The sequence below is a fragment of the Grampus griseus genome (assembly GCF_964374135.1).
Source record: "Grampus griseus genome assembly, chromosome: 2".
NCBI lineage: Eukaryota > Metazoa > Chordata > Mammalia > Artiodactyla > Delphinidae > Grampus > Grampus griseus.
In genome coordinates, this window is record NC_139018.1 from 5,815,943 (window position 1) to 5,842,985 (window position 27,043).

The following is a 27,043-nucleotide window of genomic DNA, read 5'->3' on the forward strand; positions in this document are numbered from 1 at the left end:
TGCTTAGGTGCACAGTCTCATCACAGGGTCTCAAGTCCTCTGTCAAGTGCGTTCTGGATTCCCTGGCTGCGCTTCTCAAGGCAGCCACCCCCAGGGCTGGGAGGTGGCCTGGGACAGGTGCTGCAGCCAGAGACGGTCTTCACGTTGGGCTTTAAAAAAAGTTGAGATAAGAGTCACATCATGTAAAAGTCACCAGTTTAAGGTGTGCAGTCAGTGGTTTTGAGTATGTTCACCATGTTGTGCAGCTGTCACACTGACACCAGAGCATTTCCATCATCCCCCCAAAGAAACCCTCCACCCTTTAGCCCTTACTCCCCCAGCCCCCCTCCCCGGCCCCGGCGGCCACTTCTCTGCTTTCCATCTCAGTCTCCGTGGATTTGCTCTTCCGGACACTTCCTCTCATCATACAATAGGTGGCTCTTGGCATCACCTTGGGCTTTTGCAGCTTCAGAAGAGTGTTTTTGGAGTTCCACCTTTGGGCAGGATTCCGGTTTAAGCTGCTCCGGCTGGCGTGAGGGGACCTCCCCCAGGGCAGAGGGTCCCTCTGAGAGCACCCTGAGGGTCCTCTGTGGGCAGCTTTAGGATTGGAAGCCCCTGACCCTTGCTTCTCTTTCCCCTGCGTCCACTGAGCCAGTCCCTGGAGCAGGTGGGCTTCATGGAGGCCAGAAGTCTAATGAGGCCACTCAGAAGCCCCTCCAGGGGGCGGCCCAGCCCCCCAGCCCTACCTGAGTTGGAGGATGACGTTTTGCCTTTACAAACTCTGGCCCTAACTCAGCCCAACCTTTCCAGAAGGAGAGGGGTGCGGCCAGACACGCCCTTTGGTCCTTCCTCCCAAGCATGGACACACAGGTTCTGCACCCTTCCGGCCTGGGACAGCAGTTACCTGGGCATCCTGCTGGCTTTCTCAGCCATGGTAAATGGTGGTGGCTGTGCTGTGGCCTCACCCAGAACCTGGGGGCCCGGAATTGTTTTTTGTAACCTCCAGCAGCCCGACTCAGCCCAAGGACCCTCAGGTTCCCTCCCACCCTTCCTCTCAAGATTCTGGGGTTCCCTGGTTACTCCACCCCAGCTGCAGCCCCAGGCGGAGGCAGGGCACATCCAGGCTTTGGAGACACACTGGGTTCGAGTCCAGACCTCCCCGAGCCTCAGTTTCCGCCCTGTGGAATGGGGGGTGGTCTTCCCTGCCGAGTGAGGTGTTTGAGGTGAAGCGAGCCCAGCTCCTTGTGGTAGGGACCCAGCACAAAGCCGCTGTCACAGTTACGATGACCCGGAGCTTTCAATGGTGTGAAGTGGGGCTGACGTGGTTGACAAGGACGGACATGCTGTGTCCACTGCTGGGGAGTTTCAGGCAAGGACCAGCCAGGGCAGGCTTCCGGGAGGAGGTGGCCGACGTTGGTCTCAGGTGCTGACGTTTCTCGAGGGCCTGCACCAGATCTGGGACTCGGCCTTGCGCTCAGTGTCTGTCACTGGAATAGCGCATGAGGTCTTGGCCACACCTTCCAGGGCTGTGTCATGGGCTCAGAAATGGCCTGGGCCCTGAGCCTAGCCTAGCACAAGGTCTTCATTGGCCCAGAGGGGCCAGGTGCTGGTGGTGGTGTTAGCGTTGGCCTCTTGGCCGGACATGTGCAAGTGGTCCTCAAATGCTCTAATGCCCCCGGTCCTGGATAATACCTGTTTTGGAGAGACAGGGGTCACAGAGAAAGAGCCCTGCTTCTGGAGCCAGGCAGCCAGCCGGGGTTTTGGTGGGGCTGTCTGCTGCTGTCTGCAGTTTTCTGCAGTCATGTCCTCAGTTTCCTGGTCTGTGCAGTGGGTCTGCTGAGCCCTGCCCCCAAGGGCATGCCGGGAAGCGCACTCATGATCAAGATTGATAGGCTGCTGGCTCACGGTGGGCTTGCAGGGCCCCGTGGCTCTTCCGGACGGGGTACTCCCTCATGGGGGCCGTAGAGTGGGCAGATCCCTGCCCCTGTAAACCTATGCGGGGCACCGACAGCCTGGGGGTGCGGGGTGGCACCCCTGGCAGGGCCGGCCCAGGGCCCAGCTGCCCATCATCTTCTTGATGTTTTCCTTTTGTCTGATGCTTCTCCGCTCAATTATTTACCCAGGGAATTTGGGCTTCTTCACTTGTGGTTTTGGCAAGGGCTCCACACAAATGTTGTGCCCTGGTGGTCTCTTAGCCATTGAAGATAAACGGCCAAATCAAACGCAGGCCTTGCCGGGGAGCCCGGGCGAGCCGTAGGGCTGCTGGAGACAGGCAGGCCCCTGGCCCTGCGCTGGGGCTGTCAGACCCGGGGAGGTGTGAAGAGGGGTGCTGGGCGGTGCTGGTGCTTTCTCGGGGAGGAGGTTCAGAGCTGTCCCACAGGCCTTGGGGCTTGGGTGCTGCGTGTAGGTGTTGGTTGCTGAGGACTGTGGGCCGGAGGGGGCACCGGCGGGCAGTCCTCCAGGCTGGAGGCTCAGCCAGTGCCCAGGCGCTGGGAGGTGGCCTGGAGGTGTCCGAGGCCTGCACCAGCAGCCCATCCTGATGGAGCGAACAGTGGTGGCCTGGAACTTACTGGGTCTTCCAGAGGGGGGTGGCCCAGATTTGGGGAAACAGATCCCCAAATGGATCTGCTCCAGAACACTCCAGAAGTCCCTACCTGGGGAGACCTTCCTGGGATCAGGGGCCCCCAACAGCTCCTATCTGTCCCGGCCCCGGCATTAGACCTCCCTGGGATGGAAGTCTGGTCCCAAGACAGCCCAACCTGGCAGCTGAGGACGTAGGAGCCCCTCAGGCCCCTCCCGCTTCCCTGACGCCTGCCCCCACCCGAGTCCCAGCTGCATCCCCCTTCTCCACCCCCGCCAAGCCCCCCACAGGGGCTGCCACCCTGAACCTCCCACCCTGGAAGGGCAGCCTGCAGCCCTCTGCCCCGGGCCCCGTTCCACACCCTGAAGCCCTTGCCCAGTCCAGGGTCCGACTGACCAGCCTTTTCTATTGTTTTCTCTCCAGGGCCGTGCAGGCCTGCCCAGCTGCCAGCGATGGCCCCCATAGCTGCTTCCTCCTCCCACCCTCACACATCTGTGATTACTTCACCTCTTCGTGCCCTGGGCGCTCTACCGCCCTGCTTCCCCCTGCCGTGCTGCAGCGCGCGCCCTGTCTCGGGTGACGGGACTCAGGGTGAGGGTCAGACGGAGGCTCCCTTTGGATGCCAGTGTCAGTTGTCAGGTAACCGACGGCCGCGGTGGGGGCGGGCTCCCGGGGATGGCGGGTGTGTCCTGGGCAGGGCTGGCGGCTGCCTCTCCCAGGTGGGCTGGGGCAAGGTGGGGACCCAGGGGAGACATGCAACTTACACCCCAGAAGGCACTTTTGGGGAGGTGCCGGGGAAATGGCGAAGGATGTCGGCAGAGCTGTACCCGGGTGCCCTGGTCCCCATTGGTCAGGAGATACCCCCGTGCCTCCACCCATTCTGAGGTCTCACTCCCAGAACGCCTTCCCCCAGCCCCCAAATTTCATCTCTTTGGGCTGTTTAGCTAAAGTTTAATTGGATAACGCTTAACATCTGAGGTTTTCTTCTGCCCTCGCCACTGCCGCCCCCCCTCCCCAACCCCAACCAGTACCCTCACCCCCAGCTCATGGCTAGGAGAAGATTCTTTGGTTGTCTGTGTACATCCCTGGAGCCGTCCAAAATGCTGAGTTTCTCTTTGCGAGAATGTGTTGCCCATTAACTTTTAGAAAAAAGTTTTCTCTGAAGGAGCCTGTTAGCTTCGGCTCTGGGAGGGAGTGAAACATTGTGGGGTGTGTCGGGGGTGGGGGTAGGGGTAGGGGGCGGGGCTGAGCGCCCAGCTCCGGGTCGGCGTGGCTGCCCATTATACAGATGGGCAGACAGCGCAGTGTGGCGACCCGACCTGCTCTCTGTTACATCCCTTCTCCCTCCCCAAGCAAAACCCAAACTCCTGCCCTGGCCTGGGGTCCCTGGAATTTGCAGGCAGGGACCTCTCATTCCAGCCTCTCCTGCCCAGTATCTTTGCGGAGCCTGATGCAAAAAGCACTGAGGCCACGGGAGCCGGGATGCTGACACAGACACCGGTGGTGGTGAATGTCCTGCAGGGGCCGGGAGAGGAGAGGGTGGGTGCCGAGCCGGGGCAGATTCTTTGTGTCCCTGCTTTCTCACCGGGTATGTTGCAGGCTTTCTCTTGACTCGAGTGGTAAAAGGAAAACTGTTTATTGGGCAGGTTTTGCTTTTAATTGAAGCTGTCCCAAGGGATGGTCCCTGTTAGAGCCACAGCTCTGCAGAGGGCCACAGGTGGCCCAGCTCCAGGGTCAAGAGCTCCCCGGGCCTTCCTGCTGGTGGGGTGGCCTGCAGCCTTCAGCACCCCTTGCTGTGACAGATCGTGACATCATAGGTACTGGGCTTGTGTCTTGAACGCACAAAGCAAAGACTGAATCACCTGGGAAGGAGTCCGCACAGCTTACAGAGAAGCCGGCTCCCTGCCCCGGGCTGCCTGGGTGCCCACGGTGATTGGGGCTCCGGTCCCAGCTTCGCAGGTCTGTGCTGTGATCCCTGCTTGCTGAGTGTGGGATGCCTACTCCGTCTGGGTGGCTGCCCTGCTCTAATGGCTTCCTGTAATCAGTGCTGCAGCCCTGCAACCACTCGGGGGGCCGTACTGTCAAAGATCAGCCTGAGCGTTCATGACTGGACTTGGTTAAGTTCTGTGGTGCGGGAACACGCTCTCCCTGGCAGTGGAGTGCCTGGGGCTTCGCTTAACTTTCCACTTTGCTTAACTTCTGGCTCTGCTTAGAAGCTGTGGTGCCGAGCAGGAGCTGTTACACCCCTGTTTTACAGATGGGGAAACAGAGGCTTGGGGAGAGTGAGGGGCTGGGCCCAGGTTGCAGAACTGGGATTTGTGGTCAGGGTGCCTCCCGACAAGGCCACCCCTCTTCCCGCTGAGCCCCATGCCTCTGCCTACATCCTGGGGACGTTCTCACCCAGTCACTCTCTCAGCCACAGTGCCGCCCGCTTCCTCGTAGGGACCGTGAATTGAGGGCCTACTGTGTGCTGCCTTGTGCTAGGCATTTTGTGTGCGTTCTTGAAATTAATGCTCACAGCCACCTTAGGAGGTGGGTTTACTGTCCCCACTTTACAGTTGAGAAAATGAGGCTCACCTTCATTTGTCCACTCATTCATTCATTCATTCTTTTTTTTTTTTTTTTTTGCCACACTGCGCATCTTGTGGGATCTTAGTTTCCCGACCAGGGATCGAACCTTGGCCCCCAGCACTGGAAGTGCGGAGTCCTAACCACTGGACCCCATTCATTCATTCTTGTGCAGACCACAGTGCGGTCCATCATGGCAGGTCCCAGCCCCCCTGCAGCTTGCAGTCTGGTGGGCCGGGTGGTGGAGTGGGAATGGGGACCTGTAGGGAGGGGCTGGAAGGGCAGAGGTGGGGTTTGATCCTGGGTCACTCATCCTGCACCTGCTTCACCTTTGACGTTGGCTCACCTGGCTTAGAGCCTTCTTTGATTTTAGAATTTGATGCTGTGAGGGCTCAGAACCCGTGAACAGCCCCTATGCTTGCTGGCAGTGCTGGGGAGGGGAGTGAGGTGGGCCTGTGTCTGTTCCTGGGGTCCCTGGGACCTCTCCTCCTGACCTGCTAAGGGGCCGACCCTCAGCTTCCGACGCTGTACCCTGATCGCCGGCACTGATCTCTCATCGATGGGTCTGCGGTAATTAGCCTGCACCAGGTTGTGCCATCGTATTTTCAGATCAGTTTCAGTACCTGAAAATATCCTATTCCAGTGGTTTTGGTCCCTTCGTGGCTTCTGTCCCTGGCACTGGGCTGTTTGCTAAAGTGTTTTTAGTGCCTGTTTAATTAGTAGTTTGAATGGAGCCATTAAATTCCCAGTAACCCGTTAGGAAGAAGCGGTCCTCTGTAAAGATGGAAAGGGGCCGCCGTCCTTACTTTGTTCTGTCCCTTTTCACATCAGGATGCACTGAACCTATCTCTTCAAATTAATATGGAAAACCCTGATGTAACTGTGTTTCACACAGGTTAATTGCATGCCTGTGAATGCATTTGAGGTTATTTATAGAAAGATGTGATATTATGGGGGAGAAATCCACACAGGTATGTGTGTTTGTGTACCTTTCCGGCTGGCGGCATCCCAAGCAGCCCCGCCTCCCAGGACCCCAACCCCAGATCTCCTTCTGATGGTCACAGTGGGAAGGAGGGGTCCCCTTTGCTTTTTTTTTTTGCGGTATGCGGGGCTCTCACTGCCGTGGCCTCTCCTGTTGCGGAGCGCAGGCTCCAGACGCGCAGGCTCAGCGGCCATGGCTCACGGGCCCAGCCGCTCCATGGCATGTGGGATCTTCCCGGACCGGGGCACGAAACCGTGTCCCCTGCATCGGCAGGCGGACTCTCAACCACTGCGCCACCAGGGGAGCCCCCTTTGCTTTTTGACTCTGTTGGGTTACGGTGTTCCTGGAAACTGAAATTTCTACCCTGAGAAATTCCACGTAGGAACTTCTCCAAGGTGCCCGGGGAATCAAAAGTCTAAGGCTGTGGTCTTGGCCTTTACTCCACCCGGCCAGTGACCTTGAATAAGTCATTTCCACTCTCTGGGCCTCAGTTTCCCCTTGTGTAAATATATATATGTATACACACACACACATACACACGTGTGTGTGGTACATATGTAGCATTGAAAAACGAGGCTCCTTGGGCTTCCCTGGTGGTGCAGTGGTTGAGAGTCCGCCTGCCGATGCAGGGGACACGGGTTCGTGCCCTGGTCTGGGAGGATCCCACATGCCGTGGAGCAGCTGGGCCCGTGAGCCATGGTCGCTGAGCCTGCACGTCTGGAGCCTGTGCTCTGCAATGGGAGGCCACGGCAGTGAGAGGCCCACGTGCCGCAACAAAACAAAACAAGACAAACAAAAAAACGAGGCTCCTCATATTGAGAACATACTGATCAGTGTCGATTACTGAGATGCTAGGGATGCCTGGGTATGGGACTTGGCGGGGGTTCCCAAGGCAGGGGTGGGGTGTTCAGAGAACCACTGGGCTTTGGAGCCCTGAACCCTTCCCTATTCTGAGGTTTCTACCATTGGGAGGCAGTCATCAGAGTATCAGACTGCAGGGTGAAGGCTGCTCCGTCCTGTATGGCTCTGTGACCTTGGACAAGTCATTTCCACCCTCTGCCTCAGTTTCCCCACCTGTAAAATGGGGGTCATTGACGGCTTGTTCTGAGGACTGGCTGAGGTCATACACGCCAGGTGCTGAGAACAATGCCTCTTGCTGAGTGAGCCCTCCAGACATTCTGACTCATGCCCGAGCAGGATGGATTTCACATCATTATATCATTACCTGCTCGGCTCTGTTTGGAATCAAGCTGGATCCCTAGTTTCCATTCTTAAAGGCATTTAGCCTCTTGGCTGGCTCAGATCGTGTACCAGCATCGGGAAGTGGAAAAGGAACTGAGAAACTTCATTCCATATTTAAAAGCCGCAAATGGTCATCAGCCATGATGATTAATACATGCGCTTGGTGAAGTTCAAGGTCTTCAGCAAGAACGCACGGGATCCTGGCTCGGGGAAGTGAAGTGTTTGGATTTAATAGAAGGAGTCAGTTGCAGTCATTAGGATATGCTGAAATCACAGGGCAATCTTGTAAAGTTAAATTCAATTTACTTTTCTACTGAAATTGTGCTTGCTGTGTTATTTAACTAGTGTGGGGTGTCTTGGCTTGGGTTAAAGGGACAATAAAGATAAAAGAATACCTGTAAGTACATAGTAGGATTTCACAGTAGAATCTGTCGTTTTCTCCTCTTTCAGTTATATCCCAGTGTTCATTTTGCGTTGGTTTTTATAACCGAATCCTTCCAATGGGATGCCGTAGCTTAGACCACCCTAGCTGTGGAAGCTTGATGCAATTAATACAGTCTGTCTGGAAAGTGGTCTTATTTCTGGAAGTTTTATGTTAATGATATGGTCTGTGCTTTGCACATTTCATACCAGAACAAGAAGCAGGCCGTAGTTTCATTTCGGTCTGGGTTTGATTGACACTGGAGGATCAGTGGGCAGCCGCAGGGCGATGTGGCCCAAGATGGCAACGCTCTCCAGGCCCCTGCTGGTGCATATGCCTCCAGTCTGGGGCAGGGGGTGCAGAGGCGCTCCGGTGGGGCGTGGGGGCCTCCGTGGAGACCTTGGAGGGAGGGGTGAGTATGGGGTGAAGAAGAGAAGTGAGTGTGGGTGAGTGTGGGTGGACAGAAGCACGCTTTCGGGGAAGGTTCCGGACACTCCCTTGCCTTTCTCCTGATTCTGCAAAGTCCCATTCCTTGTGGGGTCTTTCTGGGCTCACCAGGTCCCAGGGGCCATGGTGGTTGGCTCGCTGTGGAGGAAGGGCTTTCAGGGGAATTATTAAAAATTCAAAGAGTCGTCTGTACGCCCTGCGCCGCTGTCTACATCGTGCAAGGGGCTGTGGGTCCAGCTTATCAGTGGTTCCTGGAGTCTGCTCTGGTGTCTGCTGGCTTCTTGGAATCATGCTGCTGTAGAGGCTGCCCTTGACCACCTGCCTTTAGAACCCAGGCACCTCCTTCAGTAATCGGAGGAAGTGCTGGGAGAGGCCATGGAGAGCTGCAAGGCTCCCGGGACGGAGGGTGGCAGGGCTTGGGTGGACTCCAGAAAAGTCCCCTGTCCGCCAGAGCTGCAGACTCACATCTCCTCCAGCACCACCGGGCGCCAGACGGGGACTGGGGGCCAGAAGGAGTGCGATGCTGCCTAGTGGGGGGCAGGGGCACCTACCCGCATGACTGTCCTTAGATAAAAGGGGGGTCCCAGCAACATCCCGGAGTGGAGACCGGTGCAGCCTCACCAGATCCCGTTTCCCTCTGCAAGCCGGCCCTTCAGACGTTCTGAAGGCAGAGCTAAATCAAAGAGTTCTGTTCAAATCCGCACAAGATGTTGCTGTTTTTCTGCTCTGACAGGAGAGGCCTTTGGAAGTGCAGTTTCTTTCTTTCTTTCTTTTTTTTTATAGCTGTCTTAAAAAGGAGTTTGGCTGTTTAGCACAGCTGGTGCTCATTACATTATGCACTGGCAATAAAATAGCATGTGTAATTAATTTTTAATGCAGCGCCGGGTGCAGCGCTTTAAAGCAGTTAGTGGATGTGAAGAAGCAGCACTGGCCACCGACATCAGAGATCTCAGAGCAAGGCGGCCACGTTCTGCAGCTTGAAAGGGAATCCGAAAGGGGCAGAGGAGGCTGTGCGCCCTCTGCTTGGATGGGATGGTCCAGAAATGGGTCCGCCTCTGGTGACCTGAAGGCTTGAGTTAATTTTAAACGATCTAGGATCAGGGGTCCCGAGAGATCATCTCACCCAACCCCTTCATTGTCTAGATGGGGACACCGAGGCAGAGAGTGGGGAAGAGACCACAAGGTGTGTGGGGCAGAGCCGGCTTGGACCGAGTCCCCCGGGCTCTGCCCACTAGGCTATACTGCCCCTCTTGAGTTCATATTGAAAACTGGAGAAGGAAATTCATCGTCTAGCTGAAGCCATGTGAAACGTGCAGTTAGATTTGGCAACGGAGAGAAATTTTGCTTTGGGGAGCCCTGTACCTAGCCTCTCGGGCCCCCAGTTTTGCCATCTGCAGTGGGGACCTGCCTCTGTGCATCCCAGGTGTGAGACATTCTGTGGTTGTGCTCTGATCGCTGGCAGCTCCATCTCTTCCTGGGCGTCTCTTCTGTGGCTTGGATTTATGCTTGAACTTAAATGCCATAGTGGACACATATTGGCGGAAGAGCTGCAGGCATTGTGGGAAGCTCCAGAGATGGGACCGTGCTTAGTCCTTGTTCTCAAGGTGCACAGGTGTCAATATGTGACCCTGGGCCAGCTGCTTTCTTTCTCCAAGCCTCAGTTTCCCCATCTGGGAAATGGGGACACTAGAAGTATCCACCCTTGATCCCTGCCTTGGAGGGTCCCCTGATGGGCTTCCACGCTGGGGTGGCCACTGCTGATCACCAGCACGTGGGGAAGCAGAGGCAAAGGGAAGTGGGGGGGCAGGAAGGAGAAGGCTGGGCTGTCGAAAAGCCTGGGTACCCCGTACCTCGATGATGACTTGGTTGCCATCTGTTTGAAAGTCCTGCCTGGGAGGTGTTCTTAGCATGAATGAAAGAGGAGGATGGCCCACCGCCATCACTGCTCCTAAGACTTGCCGCCGTGTCTAAAGGGCCTGCTAGTTCCCAGCACTGTCCTGGGCACTTTGCATACCTCACTCAGTCACCCGTCGTCATAGCACCTGTAAGGAAAGGCAGCTCCATCCTTTTGCTCATGAGGATACTGGAGCTCAGAGAGGCCAAGCAATGCCCCGGGGGTCACACAGCACACAAACAGCAGAACTGAGATCGGAACTCAGGTCTGGCCAGCTGTGAAGTCGTGTTCTCGGCTCTCCCTTCCGGCTTCACGTTGGGCTGCTTGGTGGCGCAGACGTGGGCAACAGAAAAGCAGCTCACCCGTGAGAGACCAGACCACATTCGGACACGATCCTGGGAGAGTCCCCTGCGTCTTCCTTCCTTCACCGATCATGCTGGTGCCTGATCTGGGCTGAACTCCAGGGATCCAGGAATGAGCTCCCTGGGGTCTCTGCCCTAGAGGAGCTCACGGCAGTGGGGGAGCACAGAGTGCGAGATACACGCTCCATGATGCCTTTCTCTGCTTAAAGGAAGTTAAACAACTGGGCTTGTGGGAGCTGGGAGGGCCCCTGAGGACCACTGGGATTTTCCTGATGGAGAAGGTGAGGCTGGCGGAGGGGACAGGCTTCTTCCAAGGCGTGGGTCAGTGACAGATGTGGGTGTGGGTACCTGCCAGGAGGGGTCCTGCTGACCCAGTGAGCCTTCTGTAGTCCCGGCTGGCCCCTAAGGGGTCTGAGTTGTTAGTGACTTGCAGGGACACAGAGTGTTTCTGGACCCTCAGACCACCAGAGGGAAGTTGTGACATTGATGAAGAGGCCTGGAACATGGGAAAAGCTTTTATCATTAAATCAACCTCAGATTCCTTCACACACCAGGTTGACTTATATCGCTATTTTGGTCTTCCCAGTGCTTGGGCTGGCCGAGCCCTCTAGGTGCTGGTGGATGACGAAGACCCAGAAAAGGTGTGTTCACGTTTGTGAGAGCAAGCCGAAGAAATACAGGGCATGCTGTTCCCATCTCATTTTCATACACAGTTCCCTAGAAGCAATTTCTCCTCCTTCAGGAGAAACCAACTTTTCATCGTCCTTACAGCTGGAGGTGTTCTTTGTTGCTTTTTTGGTGGGAGGAACAAGATGTACTTGACTTTTCAAACCCCAGGGCTGGTCAGGGCAGAGGGGCTGTGTACTGTACACATTTCACAATCAAACCCAAATAATCTAAACCATGACAAACATAATCAAGGCTGGCCAATTTAATCCAAAAAGCGATGGGAAGACACCCTTGGCGGGCAGGGGTCCCTCTGTGTGGGGTTTAGCTGCTCGGAGCTGCCCGGCGTTATACCTGCGGGGAATCATAGCCTGCCCGTCACTCCCACCCCCTCCTTGGGTGTTATTTAATAATAACCAAGAGCCCGGGGTGGGGGTGTGTGTGACCACGGTGTGTGGTCAGGGTGGGTGATGCATCCACCGTGATTTCCTCTCCCATCAGCGTCCTTACACTCAGCAGGGGGCCACCGGGTCATGGCCTGGTCATCATTTTTTTTTTTTTTGCGGTACGCGGGCCTCTCACTGTTGTGGCCTCTCCCGTTGCGGAGCACAGGCTCCGGACACGCAGGCTCAGCGTCCATGGCTCACGGGCCCAGCCGCTCCGCGGCATGTGGGATCTTCCCGGACTGGGGCATGAACCCGTGTCCCCTGCATCGGCAGGCGGACTCTCAACCACTGCGCCACCAGGGAAGCCCTGGTCATCATTTTTGTGTCCCCACTGTGCATCAGGCTCTCTGCAGGGGCCTTCCCACACATGTAAGCTTCTCCCTTAGGAAGGCAACCTATTCTGTAGTTCACAGGTGACGAGACTGTGACCAGAGAGGTGATGTGACTTGCCCGAAGTTGCACAGCTGGTAGACGGCAGAGGTGGGATTTGAACCCGGGTCTCCTTGGGTCTGGGAACCACAGCCTGCTCCTTTTCTTGCTTTCTGGCTCCCAGACTGCCCACCTGCTGGCCTTGTACCTGGCAGGTGTGAGGGAGAGGAGCAAGTTATGAATCACAGAGCAGCTCGGGGTGATAAGAATGCCTGTGTTTTATGATTTCAGCGGAAGGGATCAGAGGTCTCGGGACTTCTCCAGGGAGGTTAGTGCAAAAACGGAGTCACCACCTGCAGAGACAGGGGCAGTTGGAGTCTTTCCATAAGTCCAGACATTTTTATTGATTGCCTTTGTTCATAAGAGGTGAGGAGTGGCTGGCGGGACCAGGCCCCCGGGTGCCTGAGTCGCCCTTGGAGCTGTATGTGAGCAGCGCTGACGCAGGCGCCCTCGTCTTGAGTTTCCTTGTGCTTTATTAACCGGCGCCTTGTTTTATTCTTGCTTTACTAGTGAAGGGAACCACTGCTTGAGGGCCCACTGTGTGCACGGGCTGCATACGATCATCTGCACCGATTCTTTCTCGCAACGTTTTTTTTTGGTTTTTTTTAATTGCGGTACGCGGGCCTCTCACTCTTGTGGCCTCTCCCGTTGCGGAGCACAGGCTCCGGACGCACAGGCTCAGCAGCCATGGCTCCCGGGCCCAGCCGCTCCACAGCATGTGGGATCTTCCCGGACCGGGGCATGAACCCGCATCCCCTGCATCGGCAGGTGGACTCTCAACCACTGCGCCACCAGGGAAGCCCTCTCGCAACGGTTTGAGCCTATGTGTGCTGGAATTTATTTATTTTTTATCATGGTAAATATGCAAAACATGAAATGTACCATTTTAACCCTTTTTAGTCAAGTCGCCTTAAGTACAGTCACCACCATCCATCACCAGCACTTTTTTGTCACCCCAAATGGAAGCTCTGTCCCCATTAAACGCTCACCCCCGCCCCCCCACAACTCCAGCCCACAGCCCTCACTCCACTTCCTGTCTCTATGAGTCTGACCACGCTGGGACTCTCCTATGAGTGGAATCACGGTCTTTTTGGTGTCTGGCTGGTGTCACTCAGTATTAGGTCCTCAAGGTTACAGCGTGTGTCAGAATCACCTTCCTTTTTATTTATTTATTTCTTTAAATATAATTGTTACTTCTTGTTGGAGTAGAGTTGATTTACAATGTTGTGTTAGTTTCAGGTATACAGCTAACTGATGCAGTTATACATACACATATATTCATTCTTTTTCAGATTCTTTTCCCATAGAGGTTACACCTTCCTTTTGAAGGTTGAGTAATATTCATTGTGTGGCTGGACCAGAGTTGATCCATTCATCCTGTGATGGACACGGCTTATTTCCACCTTCTGGCTACTGTGAATAGTGCTGCTGGGAGTGTGGGTGTACGCGTACTAGTGGGAGACCCTGCCTTCAGTTCTTTGGGTGAATACCCAGGGTGGAATTGCTGGACCATATGGGAATCTGAGTCTCAGGGATGTGGACACCAGCTGGCCCAGGGTATGTGGTTAATAGGCCTGAGCGTCCGGCATGGAACCGGCCCCCACTGACTCGGGCTTGGTGCTTGTGGCCCTGGTCACGGGCCAGTGTCTTCAGTTCCTTTCAGGGTCTCTAACATCAGTCTCTCGTGTAAATGCTTCCCCACGGTGGCCCCATCTCCCAGATGCTGGTTTTTGGCTGTCAGCTAAACATTTCACTAGCTTGAGAGTTGAAGGGAAGAAAATTTTGCAAATGGACAGTTTTCACTTTCCTTCCTGCTGTGTCCTCAGGGCGTTGATTTAGGTTCAGTTCAGCAGAAAGTGTATTTAGAGTGGGGACACCTGGGGGCAAGGTTAAGGCTGGCTGGTGTCCCGGGGCCTGTGCTGCCCCTCTCTGAGCCTCTCCTATCTGCCTCTGCTTGGGGGTCATCATGCCAACCTTGCTAAGATGTCAGCAGGGCTGTGCTCCCTCTGAAGGGGAGAATCTGCCCCTGGCCTCTTCCAGCTTCTGGTGGCACCGGGCATTCCTTGGCTTGTGGCCTCATCCTTCCCGTCTCTGCCTCCATGGTCACGTGGCCTCCTCCTTGGGGGTCTGTTTTCTCTCCTGGATAATTAAAAGGACAACTGTCATTGGATTTAGAGCCCACCCGGGTAATCTAGGGCGATATCTCAGATTCTGAACTTAATTATGTCTGCAATGACCCTTTTTCCAAATAAGGTCATATTCACGATTCTAAGGATTTGGTTATGGGTGTTTCATTTCGGGGGGCCGCCATTCAACCCACGACATACCCCTTCCTGGATTGTGAGCCCCTCCAGGCCAGGAACCCCAGGAAGCCCTCTGTGAACTCTTGAGGTCTGGGACAGGGTCCCCCAAATGTGTGGTGGGTTGAACTTGGGGCTGGTCTCCGAAGGAGTGGCCGCATGTTCCTTTCCCAGGAATTCGGTGACTCTCAGACGCTGTCACCTCTGGGCAGCACTCAGACCTGCATGGTTTACGGAAGGTTGTGTGCCCTCCCTCCCAATCCCCCGTGCCAAGTCAGAACGCAGCTATTAACAGAGAGGCGGGTGGCTTTAAAAAAAAAAAAGTCTGCAATGATTATTATGAGAAAAAATTAGTAGAGTTGAATAGAAGCTAAAAATAGCCGGACACATACTTGCCTCTAATCTACTTTTTTTTAAGAAAATATAATTATTTTTGTAAACCGGCTCTGAGAAGCCAGGGGTATTTTTAGTCTGCATTTTCTAAGACGTCGAGCATCTTTTCAGGAAGATGCACATGTATGATGTCACCAAGTCAGGGTGCAGTAGCCTGTGGAGCAGGGTGGGGACGGGGGTGGGTCAGAGGGTCAGGAACCCCCATTTGGCCGCGCATATCTTTGCTGGGAGGGTAGTCCCTGAGCGGCCTGACTGTGGCCACACCTGGTCCACTGGGAGGATTGAAGCTGGTTTAACTCCGGGACCAGGAGGGTCAGGGCTTCCCTCTGGGCGAGGCTGTGATGAGCCGGGTCTGAGTGGACCTGCAAGACATAACCAAGACTTGAGGGAAAACATTCCATGGCTTTTTCATTTGGAGCAAAACATCGCCTCATGTAATATTCTCCCTGGTTTTTCCCATTGCCTCTGCCAGGTCCTTGGGCCTGGCACAGACCCCGTAACAGGAGGCCCTGTGTGTTTGTGTGTTAATATCTGAGTGTGTATTTGTGTGTGTGAATGTGTGTATTTGTGCATGCATGTGTATGTATATGCATGTGCGTGTATTTTGTATGTATATGTGAGTGCATGTGTTTATATGTCTGTACATGCATACGTGTGTGTGTATACGTGAGTGTGTGTATGTATGCATGTGTGTGTGTGGTGGTGTGGAAGCACTGTCAGCACAGAACAGGGCCCTCCCCCACCTGCACCTCCGCCCAGTGCCGGGTGTTTATGGTGGAGACACTTCTGATTATTTTTCTTCCCTGAACTTTGCAGTTCTTCCTGGATTGCGGTGTGTGCGATCACGTTTCAGCGCTGAGGTCCGCTGAAGCCTTTGAGGGCAAGTCTCTCTCTGGGGATGAACTGGCCTTCTCAGTACCTTCTGGGGGAGACTGCGGCCCCTGCCCCACCCCAATCTCAGAGGGAGCCCGCAGTTCCCAGTCCGGAAAATCTGGCCAGTCCCGTGGGTGCCCTGCCCAGGAGAGTGTGGCAGGGGGCTGCCAGCTTTGCCTTAGGACGGCTGAGTTCAAGTCCCGACTCTGACAGGGGTGCTTTGCTAAATGCTTACCGTGGGCTGCATCCTCAGCATCCCTCAGCCCAGCTCTGTGAGGAAGGCACTGTTATCCCCATTTTACACATTTGGAAACTGAGGCAAGTCTGACTTCAGAGACCTTAACCCCTTGATTAGACTTTAGAACTGTCCCTGTTATACCATGCCACCTTCAGCCGCAGCTGGTATATGAAAGGTGGTGCCCAGTGGCAGGTATTACTATACTATTTTTATAGCAACTATTGTTGCTATAATTATTATCAAAATCCTTACCATTGCTGTTTCCCTGGGTGGGGGTATTCCAGCATCCACATGGCTTTCCCCCTGTGGCCGAGTCCCGCCCCCTGATGTTTCTGGTTTCTGCGGGGGTGGGGGGACCGTTTACATCTTTCCAGTGCGATGGGCATTCCTACCTTGCATCCCTCGGGCCCTCCCTCACCTTCCCCTCCCTTTTGGGTTTGTGTGTACTTGAGGTCTGACAGTCTTTCTCCTCTAATTGAGATAATGAACACAGTATTTCCAGAACGGCTGTACTAAAAGTCAAGTGCAAAGTGATGGTTTTCATTTCTCCTTCTCTCTTTCTCTCTCTCCTAATATGCATCTCTTTAAGGAGGGATTGGCTGAAAGCAAACAGCTAATAACCTATGGATTTATGGAGCCAGTATGAGCCGGCTTAATAAGCTTTTATACCTGGAACCAGCGTTCTGTCCCTTTAAGTTGAAACTCCAACTTGCTTGGTATTTTACAGTGCCTGGTTTCATTTATGCTGGAGCCAGACTTACTATGTGAGAGCCGTCCGCATGCTGGAATTAGTCTTAAGCTTGCTTCTGTGGCGTTGCCAAATTCCATGTTTGTGTTTTATTTAGAATTCTTTTCACGGCCAGCCGATTCTGTTCCGGCACACACAGGCGCTGTCGCGCCCCACAGAGAAAATAAGCAAGCTTGCGTTTTCTTTGGCAGAGGCCATGGCCACAATAGACTGCGGTCTCCGAAACATTTTTTAAAAGCTATTTTAACCCATAACAGATGCATAAAGTCGGCACAGGCATGCCAGTTTTCTTAGTTTTAATTAAAAAATAATTACTGTCTAATGGGATGTAACTGACACATTTGGATGAATGGTGGGTGACATTATCTGCAACTTATAAATGAGCGCCTCTCCCTTGGCCGGAGCAGAGGTGGGGACGAGTTGGGGAGGGGATCTGGATATCTGTTCTCCATTGCAGGGCTGGGGTAGGGGTGGCAGGCGCCATCCCGGTCACTGTCGGGTCCTGCAGAAGCCTAGGTGAAGGGTGCGCAGCACAGAGAAGGGACTCCTGCTGCGGCCAGTCAGGTAACAGAGCTGCCAGGATGCGGTGATGAGCACCTGAGCATTGGTGGTATCTTGGAGCATCCTCTGTCCAGAAATGCTTGATGGGAAATTCTCACCTGTGGGGCTCTTCCGTGGTGTGACGGTGGTACTCGGGGGCTGCAGCCTCAAGCCGGCCCCCATGATCCCTGCTCCCTTCAGGAACCGTCCATCAGCTAGGTGCTGTGGGCGCTAGGGACCTGCTGGGGGCAATGTAAATAAGAAAATACAGCTGGGAAGGTAGAGAGGCAGAAAAGCAGAGGCTTGCCAGGTACTGCTGGTTGCAAGAAATCTGCGCCCCAGATGCTTATCGTGGGTTCAGTTTTTAGGTAAAACTCAACACGTGTTGGAATCCGGAGTGGGGTGGGGTGTCTGGAGGGTCCCTGGGAGGCAGGGTCTCTGTGGGGCTCAGGGCAGGGACACGGACGTGGGCACACGGGTGGTGCGAGGAGGGCGGGGTCTGGGAAGGGATGGGTGTTTCTGGAGCTTCTGTGATGTCTCATCACGGAGGTAGGGAATCTTGCCTCCACTAATTAGGCAGCTGGTGGGTGGTGACAGGTTGTCCTGACCTCTGAGCCCTGGTTCCATCGGCCCCTGCTGGGCGTGAGGGCCAGGCTCAGGCAGGGGCAGGAGTCAGTGTCCTGGGGCGCGATCTCCTGGGAGCCACTGCTGCCGGGCGGAGGATGCCAGAGGGTCGGGATGTGGAGACCGTCCCTCTTCAGGAGGCTCACATCCTGCCCACACAGTGTCCCATGCCAGGGGCTGCTGTGCAGTGTTGCCAGGTGCCTCTGGGCAGGCCCGGCCTGAGCAGTGCCTTCGAGACGGGAAGGGCCACCACGCCAAGTTAGGACCTGCCTGGTTGACCTCAGACCCCACCCTCTCCCCTGAGACCTCGTGCTCTGTCCCAGCGTGTGGAGGCTCCGCCCGGTGGATTCTGGGAGATGGGACAGGCTGGGGGACCTTTATTTTTACTTTCGGGGTGGCGGTACTTCTCATCGGTGGAGCAAAACGAGTGTTTCTTAGACGATGTTTCCCGGAGCCCAAATTCCTCAGAAGTGAAAATTAAGTTCCTCTATTAAAACATGAGTCATACCAGACCAGATGAGAGTCGTTTTGGCGTTCCTCGAATTTTTGGAAGGGAAACATCGCCTTCATGTTAATCCTTCCAATTATACCTTACTGCAGAATAATCCACTGAGCGTTTTGCAGCGCAGCCCTCTGCCATCTGATCACAGTTGGGGCTTTGCATGCGGCAGGTGAGAGAGAGCAACCCGGGGCCTTTATCTCCCTTTGTGTCGGCACACGTAGGTTGGCACGGCCGCGCTGCTTAGCGCTTCGGGGCTTCCTTCCTTCCTGGGCTCGTCGCACTCCCTCTGCGAGGTCTCGGGGATCTAATTGCTGTGAATGATTAATGTCCAGTTGAAAGGGTTCCATATCTGTCTGCTCATGTGAATTGGAAGCAGATGGGCGTGGGGTACAGTGAGCTCTCTGCTCCGTGCCCGGCCCTGGCACAGAATCCCAGGGTCCCCTCTGCTGGTGGGTTTCCTGCTCAGGTGAGGGTGCAGAAGACAGGCTGTGTTTTGTTCCCTCAAAGAAACTGGTCTTGAGAATTCCCTGGTGGTCCAGTGGTTAGGACTCGGGGCTTTCACTGCCCGGCCCCGAGTCCAATCCCTGGTTATGCAACTAAGATCCCGCAAGCTGTGCAGCACGGAAAAAAAGAAAGGAAGGGAGGGAGGGAGGGAGGGGCGAGGGAGGAAAAAAGGAGGGAAGGAAGGAAGGAAGAAGAAGAAAAACTGGTCTCTAGATTTGGGATATCTTTCCCAGGAGCCTCCGATGCCCAAGTCCTAAACCAGGGCAGGGAGGTGTCACTGGAGGGGAGGGGCCAGACCCAGAGACTTCTTGTCTGAAGGCCGTGCATCCTGCTTTGGGGGAGAGCAACCAAAGCAGGCGGGGAGGTTGAAGAGTGCAGTGAGGCTGGGGTCAGCCCCTGGGCTGTTGTCTCCTGTGCCTCCCACCCTCTCATCCTCTCACCACGGGCCTGGGCAACAGGTAAGCTGACCTTCGGCCCCAGATGCAGCTTGCAGGGGGGCAGGGAGGGAGGGAGTGTCGTCTGGGAAGTCTCTGCTGGGCCAGGGGAAACAGCAGCTTTGCATATCGAAGAAATACGAGACTTGAGTTCTGTAAGATGTAGCCGTCAGGCCAACCTGGAGTTGCGTCTCTCTGGCTTTGGGTGCGTCACTTGATGTCTGGAATTTTAGCCTTTTTTGGGGGGTCCATTTTGCTTCTCTTTATTCCACAAGATGCTCCAGCCCGCCCACCGCTCAGGTGAATCCTCAGGTAGGAGGACAGTGCTTAGGGACACATCTGAGAAAGACAGAGACGGAAGGCGTGTGGGGAGGATGGACCCGTGAAGTCAGCAGTCAGGATAAGGGAAGGCTCTTGGTTTGGAATGGGATACAGAGTTTGGTTTCTTGAGTTTGGCACCATCACATCTTTTGGGGGATGCGTGTGGGGCAGTAGGAGTGGGCAGGGGTTCAAGTTCATTTACCTTTATTAAGTTGAAGTTTTCTCTTTTTATGAGTAAGAAGAAAAAGCCCGTGTAGACCATGAGAAGCGCAGGCTGGAAAAGCAGTTCGTTTACCCATTAAATTTCCCATAAAATACACAAAGGTTTAGATCGGAGGAACCCATGATGGAGGACTCCGAAGGGTGGGTAAACATTTCAAGTGAACCTCTGGGTTAGAGGTGGGCCAGCATGTCAGAGCCTTGGACTCTACAGCAGCAGGTTCATTTATGTTAAGGAGGTCACCCTGGGGAGTAAGGGCAATGGACTTGAGTATCCAGAAGGAGGCATGTGTGTGTGCATGCACGCATGTACATGTATGTGTATGTGTGTCCACATGTGTGCATGCCTACGTGTGTTTGCGTGCATGGACGCATGTGCATGTGTGTGCATGAACGGTGCTTCCGCCCTCCATCCTGAAGACCAGGCTCCACGGTCAGCTGCTCTGTTGCTTTGTGAAGGGCCAGGGAGCAGTGAAACAGGACCAAGAGGAAGTGAGACCCAAATGTTGCCCTAGTGTGTGAATGCAGGCTTTCCTGGGGACCCCGGCTCTTACTCTCCGGGTGCGTATTGGCCACCGTGCTGGTGCTTTCAGGGGCAGAGATGGGCGGGCAGAGAACCCTGCCGGGGAGTTGCCAGGCCTGGGCTTGCCCTGGCTCTGCCCCTTCCTAACTGGGTGACCGTGGCCTTTTGCTTCCGTCTTGGAGCCTGGGTTCCTCACTTACTAGGAGGAGATGATGGTGTTACCTAGTTTCCAGTGTGTGCACGGTGCTAAGCACGGGGCCTGGCACGTGGAAGGCCCCAGCAAGGGCACCTTTACTGACTGTCCTATGATGATCATTGTGATTGTTGGTAGAGAGGAAGGTGTCTTCTTCATGATGACCCATGCTGGGGACAGCTGAGCAGAGGGGGTGATGATGAGGGCCGGGCCCCTGCCTCAGGGTCCTCTCATGTCCTATGTGTGGAGGTCCCAGGCTTTGGAGTACCCAGGTGTCCCCTGCTAGACCAGTGTGAGCTGCTCTTTGGGGCTCGCCTGGCCCTCCTTGTCCCCTGTGGGAAGCCGTGCCCTGTCCTGGCTTTCTGACTTTGCTGCCTGTGTCTCCTCTTTGAATGGCCCTGCGCACCTCGCCACAAACCCAGACCCCAGGATGGCGGTTTCCTGGTCCTTGGACACGAGCTGCTTGGGTGCCTTTGGGAGCCTGTTCCAGACCCAGAGCAGAGGGGCCAGAGCCAGGGAGGTGGCTAGCTGAGGGGAGAGATCTATTCTCAGTCATTTCTCCCTGGAGAAAACCTTCTCAGTAAACACCTCTGTAGAAAACCCGTGGCCTTGTGTTTATTGTTGCTGGTAAAGTTCAGAGGTTTATGGGAATTCTGGGCAACTCTTCTTCCTCCTTCCCCTGGTCTTGGCCATCCTTTTGGACCAGCTGTCCCAGCTTTCCGATTTTCTACAATCCATGTTCTGCTTGTGTTCGTTTGTTTCTTCCTGAAGAAATGGCATGCTGTTGTCCAGAGATGTGTTGGGGTCAGGTGTGTATAGCACGTGTGCCTCCGTTGCCCCCTCCTGTACCTATGACAGCTATTACTAGTCCATAACGGTACCTCTGTCCTTTGGGCCTGGGCACCTTAAGTGGCTAAGCGAGGCTGCCACTACTAACTGATCACACCAGCCCAGAAGTTGAAATTTCATTCCCATCCTGGCATGACTTTGCCGTGAGGGAATTGATAGGAGAGGAGACACCACCTTGCACTGTGTCCTCAGCCCTTGAGGGGAATGTCTGCGTCTTGTGGGTCTTTCCAAGTCATTGGACAATTGGGCGGAGGTAGTTGGGAGGCCTCGGTTTAAGTGTAGCCGTTGTAAAAATGATGCTGTCTCGCTGAGGGCTGGTGTGTGCCGGAGCCAGTCTGACCCTCTGGAGCAGACCGCATTGCCCAGTGTTGCGGTGAGGATGCAGAGAAGGAAAGGCCTGACGTGAGGTCACAGACTTAGAGGCAGAGAGGATGGTTGACCCGGCCAGTTCAACCCCAGGCCTCTCACCTCTCACCTGAGCTATGGGTGCCTCACCCTCCCAGATCTTGCTCTGGCCTGGCTGCCTGGAGTGGTGGGCACTGGCCCACCCGAGGCTGAGGTTTCCCCTCCCGGCCCCCGGGGACCCGTGTTCTCTGGTACCTGGCTGAGATCACTGTGAGCCCTAGAGGGCGGGTGCGGGACTGTGGCCGCCCGGTTCTCTTCTCTGCTCGTCCCAGCTGCCGCGGGCTGGGGAGGCCCTTGCGCTGACCTGGTCCTGGCTCGGGACTCGGCTTGTTCCGTCACATGGTCTCCGTGGTCTCTAGGGGTTTGCACCCCAGAGACGAGCCTGCTCTTCAGTCACCTGAGAATTCCCGGCTGATGTCAGCTGAGGATGTATGTTTTGGGGTCCAGTAGGAACGTGAGCTGAGAGAGACTGGGGACCCATGGGCCCCATCTTTCCAATCCTATACCTCCTGAATCCTCGTCACAGTGGCCACTCCCATCTTACAGATGTGGAAACTGAGGCTGGTACAGGTCAAGCTCTCCTATAGAACCGCACGGCTATGAAGCAGCAGAGGGAAGCTCATCCCAGGTCTCCGAGGCCACAGCCTTTCTTTTCCTCCCTCTAGATGTGGTTTGAATTTGCCTCCCTCCTGTGCAGCCGTCTGCGTGCTCTGCTTCCCCGGGACGTGCTCCCTGCCGGGAGCCTTCCCTCCCTCCTCTTGGGTGCCCTGGCCTGGCTGCAGTGTAGGTGTCTGCCTGCATGTCCCCCTCTCTGGACTGAGGCAGGGACCTTGTCTAGTGACTTCTGTATCTCTGGTGTGAGCATCCTGCCTGGCTCACTGAAGGGGCCTGCGGATGTCTGGGGGATGGGTGGATGGACAGCCAGAGTGGTCCTTCAGCAAATACACCTTCACGCTACCCCATTGCGCCCTGGGTCAGGAATGCTTCAAGCAAGTCTGGCTGAATTCTGGGCAGAGGCTCTGTCCCCAGCCTCCCTGGACAGGATGGAGGCGGCTGGGCGTGTCACCCCCCAAGGGAGGCTTGTTAGCCGGAATCCTGAAGTCGAGCCAGAGAGAGCCCGAAAGCCCCTTTCCTCTCGTTAAACGCAGCCCCGCGCTTGGTTTTGCTTGGGTTAGCCTCCCGCCAGCGGCGCGAAGGAACGGCCCTTTTATTACTTCCGCACTTGGGGAGACCTCGAGAAAGCTAGGTGTAAATATGAGAGCCTGCCAGCAGCCAGTGGCAGCAACTGCCTATAAACTCCAGGTAAATAGTGTGGTGATTAGCGGCGCGGCGGCCCTGGAGACGCTGGCCTCTGCGGGGGCAGATCCCTGTCCGCACCTGGGATCCAGGGCTCAGTGAAGTCCCAGGGCCTGTGGCTGGCACCCCAGTGACACCTGGGCTTTTCCATAGCGGGGAAGGGGTGGCAGGCCTAGCTGAGCTCAAGTTCAAACTGTGCTGCTGGGGAGGACGAGGGATTGGATCCTGAGCTCTTGCTTTTAAATGTCAGGACCCTTGGGGATGCTCAGGGGAAAGTAAGCTCCTCGTAAGTAAGCTTCACGACCTCCGGGACCTCTGGCCTCACCCTCCAGTGCTGTCCCTGGGCTCCACCACCCAGCCAGGCTGTGCATCGCAGCTTCAATTGGTAAAGTACTCGCGTCTTCCTAAGGCTGCTGCTGCGACGTTGGTGTGAGTACAGGAAACATCTGTAGCTGGCTCAGGGTCACCCAGCCCACACACCTGGTTTCTGGGTGGAGCCGTGGGACACTGCTAGGCCCGAACCCCGTTGGTGGTGGTTGGCAGGTGGCTGAGCTCGGCCTCCAGGGCTCCTTGCTGAGCCCTGGGCACCTCTGCCCTTTGGCCTGGCTGCGCTCTACCCGGCAAGCCCCTCAGGCTCTCTGGGTAGCCTGTTGACTCCCGAAGAGCCAGCTCTCGTCCGCATCTCCGGGACTAGCTCCCCTGGGCGGCATTTAGTACACACCTCTGGACTGAGTCCATCACCTTCTTGTGTGGAATGGGGGGCTCCCAGGGCACGGACTGTGCTTTGAGCTTTGTGTTTCTGTCTCTGAGTCTTAGCATGTAAGTGGGCCTTACTGTCCAGGAGGGTCTGAGTGAATGAGTGTCTTGCCCATCAGAACCAGGTAGGGCACTGGAAGTGACCAGAGCGAGTGCCTGAAGCTCACCTAGCTTCACGCAGGAATTCCTGGTCCAGAGGACTCAGCTGGAGGGAGTTGAGATTGGAAGGGAAGGAATGGGGGGTCCCTTGCCTGGGTGAATTCGAGAGCGGGGTCTGCAAAGACTTATCATGATGCAGAGGGACCCCTGAGCTGGAGTGTCATCCTGTCCTCATGCTCTTTTTCTCTTTATGATTTATACCGTAGCCACATTGATAATAAAGGGATATAAAGTCTCTTACTTTAAGTAAACCAGTAACAGAAGCATTAAAGCAATGATGAAACAATGGGAGTCATACATTCAAGCTATTGGAAAGGTTATCCCAGTAAACTACACAGCAGAGGAGCACAGAATTTAGCTCTGAGCTTCCTGGCAGCCTTTGCAAAAAGGGAAACACGGTGACTTCTGATTTGCTTATGGAACAAAGCATAATGGTTCAAGACAGAGAGATTTTTGCATCAACTTCAAGTCTGGGAGACTTCATCTCAGGGTTTTTTAGATAAGACAGGGCTTTATCTAAGATAAAGGTCCAGGTAGTAACTATGTTATGCTCTGTGGGCCCCAACCATCTCTGTTGCAACTACTCAACTCTGCCATTACAGGGCAAGAGCATCCATGGACAGTGTGTACTGAATGGGTGTGGCTGTTTCAATAAAACTTTATTTACAAAAACAGGTAGCCAGGCCAAGGCTTGTAGTTTGAGGATCCCTGAGATAAGGAATAGTGACTGTCACACTGCAGATCACCATGGCACTGAGCACACAGAAATGGAGACAGGTTCTCATACTGACCCTGGTAGAAGTTGAGACAGAACATAAAGTGGAGGGTCTGGTCCTTTTATTCCTCATCCCCAGACCTCATTCGGCATCTTTGTCCCTAGAGAGAGAGAATTGGGTCGAGGAGGCCACCGGCTCCAGCCCCGGGCAGATGCACCTCGCTGGCTTAGATGTTCCCTTCCCGAAGCCCTGGCCTCAGGTGTTCAGGAAGCCCTGGCCTTGCGGGTTCCCTTCCTGTGAGACCTCACTGTAAAGGGCGGCCCCTTACGGGGTGACCTTGACCTTCCTTCAGCAACTTGTTCTGCAAAGGAAAGGTGTTTGAAGGAAGGCCTTGGGGCTGGCTTTATGGCTTCACAGTGGTTAAGAGGTAGTTGGGCTGGTATTTTCTTTTGATTGTTGGAGACGCTGTATGGGATTAGAAGATTGTGCATGCCATGACCCCGTTACTCTCAGTTTGTTTACTTATTCCTGACCTAATTCCCTAAAGGCTGGGAGGGGGGCGAGGACTGCTAAGATATACATATGTTTGAGCTGCTTTTCCTCCTCTGGAAAGTGGAGGTTTGTAAAGCTCCCAGGGCGGGACCTGGCACACAGGAGGTGCGGGGAATTGACTTTCCCCTTTCCTTAGATGCCAGTGTAGCCGACACCTTGCAGTGTGGCTGCTTTTAACTAACTGTTGTCAGAAGTGGGCAGTGCAGCCTTTGGGAAAATCCTTGAATTTCCCCAAACTGTATAAAACCTGCATGGGACACCCAGAGTAGATGGGAGTTCTCCATGGTCCCAGCCGGCCCTGGATTCTGAGTTAGGGATGTCCCCGGACGCTCATTTTTAGGGTCTGAAGAACCACTGGCCACACCACCCTGCAGTAATGGCCGAGGATAAAGCAGCATCAGAGGTACCAGCCCCAGAATTCTCTCTCGTCTTCCCAGGACAGCCCTACCCTTCCTTCAAGGAACTGTTTTAATTCCCCCCTCCCACTGCTGTGAAAAATCACGTTTCATTAAGTAACGGTCATTTCAGCCTTAATGGAGGTGCATCTTCCGAACACCTGCCCACAGGTCTGGGACCTGGCCCACCTGTCCCGTCCCAGGTAGCTTTGATAAGAGGTGTTGTCACACCAGGTGGGCTTAAATTAGGAACCAATCCAAGCAACTGTGTTCACATTGCCCACGTGACCTTATTGTGAATGAGTTCATGAGTTTCTTTCGGGTTTTAGTGTTTTTAACATTTTTGAACAAGGAATGCCCTTCGTGACCACCTTCAGGGACCCAAGGGTGGAACTTAAGATGTTGGCGCTCAGTTTAGTCTGAAACATTCCTTCCCCAACTTTCGCTGAAGCTCCCCCTCTGCCTGGGTGCAGGGAAAGAGGGAAGTCACTTTTCAGGGAGAAGGTTCTGGACTTTTGTCGGATGCATGTCAATGCCCAGCTCCTGGCTGCCCAGCGGTGGCCCTGTCACTGAGGATGTGCTGAGTGAGCAGCTGAGGGGTCACGGTGGGTAACTGGCAGGACATCTGTGGAGCAAGTCCTGGGGGGAGGGGTCGCCATGCACCCCCTACCTGTGCGCTGTTGGGGTGAAATGCCAGGGCGGGGGGAGCAAAGTTCTGGGTCCCCCACCTGCCTCCCTGCCCCTGGGCCTCCATCCCCCCTGCACTGTAGGGCGAGATGCCCTCAGTCACGGCAGACAAGAGGAGCTCAGGGCGCTCGGTACAGGCTAGCTGGGGCTTCATAGGAGCCTCAGCCTCTGCCTTCACCCCAGACCCCCGGGAAATAGCCGGTCTCCAAAGTTCACCAGCCGCCACCACGCAGCTGGGGCATTGGTCTTAACTGCAGCAACTGGCCAGGATGGGGACTGCACACCCCATCATCATGTCCAGTGCGGCCTTTTCCGTTCCAAGGTCAGCTCTGACTGTGCCCACACTCTGGGGGCCAGGAAGAGCCTGGAAGTCTGGGGCAGGGGCAGTGGCCAAACCATGAGGAAGAAGCCTTTCCATCTGCAGCGGCCTGGGAGGACAGGACCACATGGTACCCCAGACCTTTCTGCGATGCCTGTTGGCTCGAAGGTAGGGGTGAGAGGGGCTGGGCAGGGGTGCTGCAAAAGGATTTATCCGGCCCCAAGGGGTAGAGGTAGTTGCTTGCTGCTGCGCTGTAATGATGCATTCAGGTGTGTGTGTTGGGGGGTCCCTTTATAACTGCATGCCCCCCCCCCAGCTCAGAGCCTGGTGATGCCTGCACCGTCTCCGCCCGTGACGGTGGGATTTGCGGGTGCAAACCTGAGACGAGTGTGGACCCTCTGGCGGGTCCGTGCTCATGTGGCCATCGAGGCCTGTTCTGCCTGCTGGGGCAGCAGGGACGAGAACGGGGCTGGTGGGCGG

The 27,043-nt window shown here is 55.1% G+C and overlaps 1 protein-coding gene across 5 annotated transcripts in view; it reads left to right on the top strand.

The window, feature by feature from the left end:
• The window catches only part of BCL11B (BCL11 transcription factor B), a gene marked incomplete at both ends in the record, with an annotated part of 91,172 nt that overhangs the window by 36,770 nt on the left and 27,359 nt on the right, over nt 1–27,043 (top strand). For 2 of the 5 annotated variants that reach the window (XM_082648301.1, XM_082648302.1), the window contains one exon: nt 2,984–3,199. The exons of the other annotated variants lie outside the window; for them this stretch is intronic. In XM_082648301.1, the coding sequence (XP_082504427.1) occupies nt 2,984–3,199 (216 nt within the window). The remainder of the gene's footprint in view (nt 1–2,983; nt 3,200–27,043) is intronic. 5 annotated transcript variants of the gene reach the window in all.